The sequence below is a fragment of the Corvus moneduloides genome, chromosome 19, assembly GCF_009650955.1.
Source record: "Corvus moneduloides isolate bCorMon1 chromosome 19, bCorMon1.pri, whole genome shotgun sequence".
NCBI classification, from domain to species: domain Eukaryota; kingdom Metazoa; phylum Chordata; class Aves; order Passeriformes; family Corvidae; genus Corvus; species Corvus moneduloides.
The window spans coordinates 8,506,185-8,517,604 of NC_045494.1; the positions used below are offsets into that span (position 1 = coordinate 8,506,185).

Consider the following 11,420-nt stretch of genomic DNA (forward strand, 5'->3'; position numbering starts at 1 on the left):
AGCAGCCACAGGGCTCCTGAGCCTCCAGAGCAACACTGACCAACGCAGCAAAAGGTAAATTGAATTTACAACCATTGTTACCAGAGATTTTCCAGAGAGAGGACTTGGATCACAGATGGAGTTCAAAGTACTTTTTAAACATGCACAAAAAACAGAGGCACGACAAGCAAGAAAACAAAGTTCTTACAGACCCCTGACACTAACCTATTTTTCTATAATTGTAAAAAAAATTACATCCCATGACATGACAGCTGAGATCTCAACAAATATTGTAGAATTTAGCTGGCTTAAAACTTCCACTGGTAATGAGGCTGTTAAACCAGGAACTTGTTCTCTTTTCATTGGAGATGAATGTTATTAAGATGAGTATTCTGTAAGTAAATGAGCAGATGCTGCTTTGCCACAGCAGTATTTCCTTCTTTTGCTCCACAATGGTATCTGTAAAAATACTCTGGAAAGGTTTCAAAAAGCAGGAACAACATTTTCTCCACAAACTGACACCCAGAATAGGTAGGCAATGGCAAGGGAGCTGTGTCTAACAGTACCTTGAAATACACTGCAATAACCAAGCAATAATTCTGCACTGAGCAACAAGTCCTTGCAGAACTCACTGATTTCCACAGAATTCCCGTTACCAGAAACTGCAGCAACATCCATTGCCAGTAATTACTCAAACATTGCCTGGCTGAGAAAAAAATTCAAATAGATGGGCCCAGAGCTGTCCATCGTTCCAGTGTTCCTGCATTACACATTTATTTTAGATTCTATTCCTTACAGCCACTGCAGCTCTCTCAGACACTGATCCAAGTGCAGATGGCACAAGCCAGGGCCAAACTCTCCACTGGCATATTGCAGCTTCATAAAACTCCTTCTCTACCAGCAAGAGGCACTGAGTTTAAAAGCAAGCTCCTGAAACCACCCAAAACGTCACTGTTTCATTCAAGTGATTTCCATTTGGAACAAAAATCCCATGGTTTAGGCTCGATCAACATACCTTACATTTCTGGTTATTTTAAGGTGTGTAAAGAAGATAAACTGGCAGATCCACAGATGTACCTAAATGAACCTGTACTTAACATGACAGCTTCCTTGGTGTTGCACCTGACATGCTTATTTCAAGGTTCCTGCTTGTATCTTCAAGCCAACTTTATTTAAAGGCGGCTTTATTTGAATTTCTGCCTCACTACTCAGGAGGCAACTGGCAGACAACTGCGTGTATTTAATCATATTGGCAGCTGAGAAAGATTAACTGCAGGCAAATGAAACAGAAAACAAAACATCTCCACAGCACCAACCAGACTACAGAGACAGTGCAGAGCACTAACATCTCCCTGACTTCATGCAACCTCTGCTGGAAACTCTACCTAATTCAATTTATGAAATCATCCTTAAAACACAATTCATATATTAAAAAGCCAAAGTGTGCTGTGTTATAGAATAAAAACCTCAAAAAATCTGGTTCTTCTGTTGCTCTTCGCTATAAATTCAACAACTTTGACTAAAGGCCACAGATGTGGCATGTCCAAATTATTTTAAGTGCTTTCAAATGCACCGAGCAGGAAATAATATGGGATTATAAATAATGGGGGAATCAGCCTTTACTAATAGAAAATAATACAAGTACATAAAAGCCAACAAAATAAATCAACAAAAAGTTTTCCAAACTATCTTAACGGATAAAATTAAGCGCAGGAAATAAGTAAAAAAAACCTAAGGGTTTCTGGAGAAATGACCTGTGCACTGCAAAAACTAACCTGTCTGTAAATTCTGGAGCACTTCTCAATTGCAGACCTGTTTCCCTCTATGTAAATACTGCTGTCTCAATGCTACTGTCTCTGTGCTACCTTTCTATGATTCTGTTTTCGGAAGTTTAAAGGTGAATAAAGTTACATTTTTGAATGAATGATGCAAACTCTACACAGCTGTTGGGAAGGCAAACCAAAGCCTTTGAGCGGTCTCAAAACCTGAACCTGCCAAACGTTTACAAAAATTCTGCTTGGAGAAAACTTAAGTGTTTTCTGATGAAAATAATACAGATTTAGGCTCTCCTGGTAAAAAGATCCTTAAAACCTGCCCAGATCTGCATGGATCTTGTTTCGCAACAGAACATGCTCCACTTAAAGGCTCCTTTGGCAAGAAAGTGAGGTTTTAGTACTGAAGTTTTTAAACACTGTTAGAATTGCAAGAAATGAAAAGATCACAGTGAGTAATAAACACGGACACATTGGCAGAGCTTTGTTTTATAGAAATAAAAACATAATTAACATTGGGCCACGGCCAACAGGAAATCCTCAAGGGAAAGTGAAATGTTAACTAAGCCGTGGCAGGATGCAGTTGTTTTCCCTCAAAATAACCCTACAGCCATTTGGATGGCAGAAATTGTTTTCCTTCAAGTTGTTGGTCCGTGATAAATACCAGAGCACATGAATACAATACAGGGAAAGCAAAATATTAGAACCTTATATAGATAAAAAAAGAAATTAGGTAGAAAAGAAGTTGTTTACTAACTACACACTAGTTATTCTGGGTTTTATATATACATTCAAGAGCCACCTCCAACTCTTAACCTTTCAAATCCTGATTTTCTGAAAAGGATTCCAGTTCATCACTGAGCATTCATCTAATTTGGGTTTCAGCAGTGAGATTGCCCTTGTGTGAAAATCGAGGGCAGCTCTCTCAGCATCACTTGGCTGCCCCCCAAAACCTGGCTGTTCATGGGCTGAGCACCCACCACAGGGTTTTAGGTTTTCACATGAGCATCCTAAAGGAGCCCAAAGCTGAGCTGCTTTCAAATCCATTCTGACGGAAGTTCAAAGTAAGAAAAACACTGTCACGTGAGCTGCCACTCAGTGGCACAGGATTATAAAAGGAACAGAGATGTTTGCAGCTTTCAGAACTTCGACCCAGTTCAGGTTTTTAAAACTTAAACTCCTTGCTCCCTAGTAACCACAAAGATCTTAATTTGTGCCCTACAACCCCCACAGGGAAGCCTGTGTTATCTTCTGTTGTTTCTTTCCTCAGCTGGAGGATGGTGGCTGGAACCCTGCCAGGCTCTCCTGACCTAATGAGAACAGGAAAGCATCAAGCTCACTCCTCAGCACTTGGAGGGAGGATATGATGCTGTTTCGGGATCCAAAAATCTCTTTTCATCATTTTGGTTTGCAAAACCTCTTCTTGCTTCTTACTCCCCTTGTATCAAAGCTGCATGAGTTAGAAGTGCCAGGAAGAATCATGCCCAAGTAAGTTATTAAACCCCGATCTAACTCAAACCCACCAGCTTTCTGCTCGTCTTTCTAAGTAACTCACCACTGCCTTGGTGCTTGGGAACAAGCTCCTATAACCAGAAAGGACCGTATCTATCACATTATCTATCCCTTTTCCCCCTCTTTTTTCCCCCTCTTCTTTTCCAATAGAAAATGAAACTCCTTAGAGAGTTTTTCATTTTCATCATGTACCAACATCTGCTTCCCATCAATAGCTTTTAAGTTCTGCCTTCAAAGGATCTGGAGAACTTCTGGGGACGGGTGACAACTCGAATAACAAGACTGTAACTTGGCCTCAATTTCCAAACTAATAAAGCATAAACTTCAACCCCAAAAGGGACTGTTAATCCTTCGTGAACCCCTAACTAGGTGCTGTGCAGCAAAATTAAAATCCACTTCTTTGCTTCCAGTACGTGTGACTGCGACAACTTCCATCTGCACCAACACTTCCCTACTTACACAGAAACAGAATCCATGATTCCTTATTCATTATATTCCCTGAATGTGACAGGCAGAGCACGTCATGACCCATGCAGATGACAAAGTGCCCGTGGTAACCACGTAATTCAAGAGGTGTAGGATTTTAGATGAGCACTTAACTGTGCCCTATGGCACAAGCTCTAACGACACAATCATGCTTTGCATGGAAATGCTGTACATGGAAAAGAACTGCTGCTGGATGAACTTGTGGATTGCAGAAGTCTCCTGGTTACAGGATTCTTGTCTCCCTTACTGCAGAGGCTGGAAATGCACAGCCAAGTGGGAGAGAGAATTGGAGTAGGAAAAAGAGTTAAACAGCACAACTCCAAAGTGCAGGTCCTTGTCTGCGTGGGAGGGAAGACATTCACCACTTGCTTCCCATCTTCTGGCTGTCCCAGATGGGAGGTGATTTGTAGATGTTTCAGGACTGTGTATATTTCCACACAGACCACGAGGATGTTGCTCTGCAGCTGCCATGTGCTGCCTGCACTGGGAAAATGGGGCCTCCTGCACTCCGAAGGGAAGTCACTGGGATCACCTGGAATTGTGCTGCTGCTCTCTGTGTGTGAGATAAGCACAGGAAAGGTCCCTCTCTGGCACGGTCCCAAGTAAACATGAGCAGAGCTCAAGACACAAGGGACTGCTCTTTGCTTCCATTTAGACAAAAATCCTTCAAAGTATTTCCATGTTTGGCCTTTATACTTGTACCTCTGTATTAAGTTTATGGAGCAAAAATACTTAACATAAGGCTTAATTTATGCCTGCTACAACTCGATCTAAATTTTAGTATCAGAACCGTATTTTAAATTGTCTTCACAACTACTCATTTCGTATTTTCTTGCATGCTGACTTAAGTATATTCTGAGAGCTGGCTTTGCTTATCTTGGAAATGTTTTTTAAAAAGAGAAGATAAAAGATTTGCTTATCTTAAAAGATCTTAGAATCTTTCTAACTCACATTTTTCAAGAAGCCCAGCACTCACCTTAACCTGGTCAAGGGGCAGCTTGAGCAGGTTGGTTACATGTTCATAGGCAGTTTCCTGAGCCTATGAACATATTGCTCCAAAGAAACCCTTCTTTTGCTACTGTCCATTCTCCAAAGGAATCACTGCAGATTAACACCAGCTTTTAAATTCCATTTTCAAAATCTGAAGGGCTCAGGACCATAAGTTTGCTTTAAATAAGGCGTTAATTATTAGAATAACACTACCAACACATTGCTGCATATGAGCAGTTTTACAAGCACCAATGTAATCCTCCAAAAATCACTTTCATGAAAAACAAAACTTCACCCAAACTCAACCAAAAATCCACTTTCATGAGACTTCCATTACAATTCAGGAATCTGAATTCTTGTTTCATGGGTAAAGTTTTAAATATGGATGAAGTAAGTTAGTCACATATGTTGGGCTGACCAAGTACTAAGCCATTTAAAGATTTCTCCTTCTGGAGCACGTGTTATTTTATTAAAATAGGTACCTTCTACTGTTAAAATATTTGACCAGAGTAGGGAACATAAGACTATATTCACACAGACATTACAGCAAATTTAAATCATTCTAAAATATCAAAGCGAAATATGATAGAAATGGGAAAACAAATCCCACTTGGACAAAAACGTGGTTAAAAAGTCAGTACTTAGCCATGACCACGACAAAACAAAAACTTGGAAACAAAACTCAGATGGAGAATTTGAAAGAGTTCTGCATGATTAGATTTATTTTGGAGAGGTCTGTGGTTATGATAGAGATACGGGCTGCTAGTGTAACTTTTATTTAAATACCTCTCTTTTAAGAGGTATTTAATTTTTCATGCATTTTTATTTCTTGCTGCTTGTTTACAACAGCACCTTCCCTTTGACTAGAAAAATTCCTAAATGCCTAAAAACTTATCTTTGAAACACAGCTGAAGTTAGGAAAACCTAACTGCAGCCACCCTGAATATTAACATCTTGAACCAGTCCTGCTTTTTGAGAACCACAAAAAATCCAGGATGCCGCCCGTGCCTGAGCCCTGAGGTACGGAAGAGAACAATTTCTTCATAGAAGACAACAAACTGGACAGAGAAACAGCAACAGCCTAAATTCATGCAACTGTTAACAAACATCTGTTGCCAAGAGATGTTTTGCAGAAAAGAAACAGATGCAGACTGTCTAAACACACCGAGCCTGCGCAGTGGGGACAGCAGACAAATAACCGAGAAAACGTTTGCCAAAACCCCTCAACCTCTCAAAGGGTTGAATTAAAAGGTGTTAAGTAACTGTGGAAGAGATGTTAAAATAAATATGGATCCACAATCTAAGAACCTACCACGCTATTGAACAAATACTGTTTCAAGCCTTTCTTACATTCCCTTGGGAATTTGTGTCGGCTTCCATGGATTCCGTCCTCAAGATAAGACTGCTTCAGAGTAAAGGAATAATCCTATTCTGTGATATAAATACAGGATTTCTACCGTAACACAGTTGGTACTGGTATCAAGTATCTCATAAACCTATTTAATGAAATATTTCACAAAACTGTTGTCATACCTGGGCCAAGCAGCGGGGACCGGTTCGGCTGGGCACTTGACTGGTGCGATGGCTGAGGTTCAACCATGTTGGTGTTGATAATGGTGCTAGTGGTGGTGGTGTTGGTTGTGGTACTGCTCTGAATTATAGGATTATTTCTATCCCACATGTTTACAGTCTTGTTGTTGTTGTAATTTGGGTCGCCCCAAGCTGAGGTACCATCATCAATTTCCATCTTGCGGCGAATGGACGGTGGAGATGGCTCTTCCCAGCCAGTAGCCTCACAGTTCTCTTTTTGTTTGGCTGGAACTGGCCCACCAACCCACCCTGACCCCGTCTGTTTTACAGAAGCAGCTCCTCCCCAGTTACTCACATTGTTGTCCTGGGGTTTATTAGCCCAATTTTGTTGGGGGCCTGGCTTTAAAGATTCCCCCCAACTTGTACCTGTATTAGCCTTGCTGTTTGTGCCATTTCCCCACCCACTGGTCCCAGACCTTGTGGAATCATTCCAGCCAGACCCCGATCTATTGTCAGAATCCCATCCAGATCCATTCTTCTTCCCATCACCCAAGTGTCCAGGAACAGATGATGAATCTGTCCAGTCTCCACCTCCTGAAGTCCAGCTTGGATTTGATTTCTGTCCATCTCCCCAGTTTTGAGATTTGGGTTTCTGAGGTTCACCCCAGGTAGGTGATTTGTCCTCCTGATTTGCGGTCCCACTCCAAGCGTGGCCGCTTTTGGCAGCAGCAGCATTATTAACAGTAGTAGAGCTTGCTGACTCTCCCCACCCCCCCGGGCCATTTGGTGCTTTGTTGTTATTGTCTCCCCAACCTGTATTTGTTGGAACAGCTGCCGGTGGAGAGTTGACCCACCCAGATACTGAAGAGGTATTTGTACTGTTCATGATGGACCCATCGTTCTTCCCCCCTGAGTTTGAAGATTGAGTAGCTGCACAACCCCAGGCCTCTGTTCCATTGTCATTCTTCCGTTCAGACCGTGGGGACTCTTCAAATTCCCAGGCAGTGTTTTGCTTTACAGGGGTCTGTCCCCACCCCGTATTGGACAGGACCCTGGGGTCAAGGTCATTTCTTGGCAACTGAACTTGCCCTTGGTCTATCATCCCTTTGTCTCTCCTCCTGCCCTCTCCAGCCCCCTCCCTCCCAGTACTGCCTTCATTTTGACTCCCACCGCTGTCGTTGCTTCCTTCACTAGCCGTGGTGCCAGATGCTGCAGCTTTGGCCCAAGAGTTCATTTGTTCATTGCCCTGCTGCATGGCAGGATTCGGACTGGTAACACTCGAGCTATCCCACCCTGTTGATCCTTTCCCATTGATGTCGCTATTGGAATGCTGGTTTGGGGGCTTGCCCCACTCCCCGTTGACACCGTTGCTGGTGCTGCGGTTGGGGTGGCCCCACGCTCCAGAATGCACACTGCCAACCCCGCCGCCGCCACCGCCCCTGCCCCACGCCAGGACCCCGGGGCCAGAGGGAGGCCCCGAGTCCCACGCGTTCGCTCCGTTTCCTTCCTTTTGCACAGCACTGCTGGATCCGTTTTGTTTAGCACTTAATGCTGAGTTCACAGTGTCTCCATTCCCCTGACTGAACCCAGAATTGCTGTTTCCTGTGGCAGGATTACCTGGGGACATCCCCCACACTGAACTGCCCATTCCTTCACCACTGCCCCCGCTGACTTGAGAAACCGCTGTTCCATTAGCACCAGGAAGGCCTTGCAGGTGGGGCGGGATGATGGCCCCCATGCCCACGGCCATCCCCCAGTTCGGCAGTCCGTTTGTCTGCATTGCATTGATAGGGTTTGGTGAAGAGTTCATGGGGTTAGTGTTATTTGGTCCATCAGTGTTAAGGTTCTGAGGTTGTACGCTGAAAGACACATTCTGAGAAGTGGACGTTTGTGGTTCTGTGCTCTCTTGCGGCAGCAAGTTTCCCCAGGCACCTAAAGTGCCTGTTGGGTTCCCATTCTGGTTGCCCATGTTCTGACCTATGGCACTGACTGGACTGCAAATACTGGAAGGGTTGCCTGCTCCCACAGTTCCTTCATGTCCAAGTACAGGCCAGGCAGCTGGATTGGCATTAGGGTTAAGGTTAAGATTAATGCCAGCATTCGAGTTGGAAGCACCCCAGCAGTTCTGACTTCTACCGTCTCCCATCATGTTGTCCATCTTTCCATCCCCACCACTGGCAGAGCAGTGAGCTAGGCCAGAGCTGGAGCCTGCAGCCACCCCCCACACCCTGGCCGAGCTGCCGTTGCCGTTTGCTCCACCAGCTCCAAGGGCACTCTGGTTAGAAGTGCTTTGGACGAGTGCTCCGTTGGCGCCATTATTGCCATTAGTTTTCTTTGTATGTCCAGTGAAGTTGCCTTGGGCACTCCCTGTAGCCATGCTACTGTTCTCTGAGCCACAGTTGGAGGCAGAGTCAGTGTCTGTAGTACATTCTGAGGCAGACTCAGTCTCAGCTCCGGTAATGGAAGGCCACGCTTCCTTGTCAGTCCTGTCTATTATCACTTTATCCCAGCTGCAGTTGCCTTCACTCCTGAAAGCGGGCTGCTGTCCCCAGTGGGAATTCTCATAATGGTCTCCCAATCCACTGTGGCTGAGATCTGAAAGGATCCAAGGTTAAAAATGAGTCCATGGTTCAAGCACTGCAAAAGCCCTCTATTAAGCACTGCTTTACATCACTAGTTGCAACACTACATTCTGCTAAAATTTAGAGTACATTCTCTAACATAATACAGCAGTTTACCTCACTACAATGGAGCACGAGACTCATATTAATTTGTTTGGGGTTTTTTTTTTTTAATCTGGCAAAACTCACAATTAAAATAACTAAACAACTTCATTTTAGAACAGAGCAAGTGTTTTGTAGCCCCCAGTGTACCAGTAAAAATAATAAGCAGGCAATAAATAAGACCAAATACACTAATCTATGTGAAAAGTCTGAAAAGCAAATTTGGAAAAAAACCAGAAGTATCTAGCAGACTCTTACCATTTCTTTTGACTCAATTCTCATTCTTCAGAGAAACACAAAGAAAGAGCATCCAATAAAAAATGTAAAATGTCTGCCTGCCCTGAGATATTACATACACACCCACATACAACACACTAAATTCATACTTCATCAAGGTTTTCAACCCTTCCTGTAAATAAAGAAACAAATATAGACAACAACTTTTACTCTTAGGTGCCAATTATAAACACCACTAATGTATATTTTAGCAGAGAACTTGGGATTCTCGAAATAGCTGAATTTTGTCAAGAAACTTACCTCTCACAGGCTTTACTTGAGGTGTAAACATCATTTTGCATTTGTACACACAATCCCCTGTGTCCCCAGGCCAATGAAAAGTGATGCTGTGCCTTTTCAGCACTACTGCATCCTCCAACACAGACACTAACCCAAAAAATTAATCAAAAGCTCTTGAGCACCTGCTTGCTCGCCAGGGTATGGCGTTAAACTGGAAGGCACAACACGTCTCATGTAAAGAGCTCAAGCTCTGGTCAAGATCTTGCATTTACTTTCCATGCCAACTGCTCTGTACAAGATTACTTCTCTTAGTTTCTTTTGATAGGAATTTGATAACAAGTATTTCAGTGTGATCCAAGGCATCTGTACAGGAGACAACCTGCAGAAGAGCTCCTCTTAACTGCTTGCACATATCAAAGCAACAAATTTTGGATGTCAGTTATTTTTACCTGCTTTAAATCTGGCTTCTACTCTTTGTGATTTGTGAATAAAAGGAATCTTTTTGTGGGGAAGATGGATGCAATAAATCTCCCAAACAAGTTGTTAACAACAAATGCCTAATATGAATTAATTTAAATCAAAAATCTGTTGGTGTGATTAGCTCCTTCAATTAGAGGTGTTCTGATACTGCAAAAATTACTCCCAAGATCAGAAAAGGCTCTCTCTCTTCAGCAAAGTCTTGTTCACACATTTCACCTATTGCTTTTTAAGGTGATTACTTGATTTCCTTATGAAGATTTTGCAAGATGAAGAAGTAAAGTGATAAACCAACCCAGATTGCTTTTTTTTTTTTTTTTTTTTAGTTTAAATTAATTGAAGCAGAAGAAAGAATTGTAGAGAAAGGAAGGGAAAACATTCTTAATTCATCACCTGTCTTCTCATGATACCAGGAAAAGACCTAAATCACAGAAAGACCTAAATAATCAGAGAAAACTGAATGGTTTGGGTTTGAAGGGACCTTAAAAATCATCTCATTCCACCCCCTGCCACGGGCAGGGACACCTTCCACTATCCCAGGTTGCTCCAAGCCCTGCCCAACATGGCCTTGGACACTTCCAGGGATGGGGCAGCCACAGCTTCTCTGGGCACCCTGTGCCAGGGCCTGCCCACCCTCACAGGGAAGAATTCCTTCCACAGTAATTGATAAGTGCATGACAAATCTGAAAGAATGTGAACGGAGCCACTTGGAATTACCTGGATTCCTTCTTCTACATGCAATGGCTGGAAAGGAAGAAAGCATCCTGTTATTCCTCTATACAGCCAACTGCTCCAGCACAGAGCTAACGAAGCATGTTGAACATTTACCTGGTGATCTAGATTTGCTACACAGGTGTTAAACAGAGACCAGAATCCCAGATAAGAGAGGGAAGGGGAAGGCAGGCTGTGAAATGACTTAAAAAGGGTCAGCAGGGTCAGAGAAATGAGCCGAGGCACATTCTTAGCAGAGTAGGAACAAACAAAGGGAAAAAAGCAGTGGCAGGCCAGGCCAGAAGATAAGAAGTTCAGGCAACCAAGGAATCAGATAAGAGGAGTTATACGAGATTTTTTTCAACCCTGTGGGTGGTGCGACTCAGAGCTGCGTTTGAGCCTTGACAGAAGGATTTGAAAGTGGCTGGAAATACATTGTTCCAATGAAAGGCCTTGTCAGAGCCCAAAGCTCAGCTCTGTGTGCGGGTGCTGGGAGAGAGACAGCGCTGCCCGAGCAGAGCTGTGCAGGGCAGGCTGGGGAAGGAGGATCGAGAGAGCGCCCAGGACGTCTCCGTACTCACAGAAACAGCACCGTGGCCGACAAGATGAGACGAAAGGGAGCTGCTTGTTTAATCATTTCCTTTCTCCTCTCCCCCAAAGATGGTGGTTAAAGCAGTGCTCAAATTTAGGAGCGCTTAGGAGACAGAAAATAAAGGGAAGGGGT

At 43.4% G+C, this 11,420-nt stretch overlaps 1 protein-coding gene across 18 annotated transcripts in view; it reads right to left on the minus strand.

The window, feature by feature from the left end:
* The window catches only part of TNRC6C (trinucleotide repeat containing adaptor 6C), a 97,710-nt gene that overhangs the window by 28,140 nt on the left and 58,150 nt on the right, over positions 1–11,420 (minus strand). For all 18 annotated transcript variants that reach the window (XM_032129380.1, XM_032129373.1, XM_032129388.1 and 15 more), the window contains one exon: positions 6,273–8,864. In XM_032129380.1, the coding sequence (XP_031985271.1) occupies positions 6,273–8,864 (2,592 nt within the window). The remainder of the gene's footprint in view (positions 1–6,272; positions 8,865–11,420) is intronic.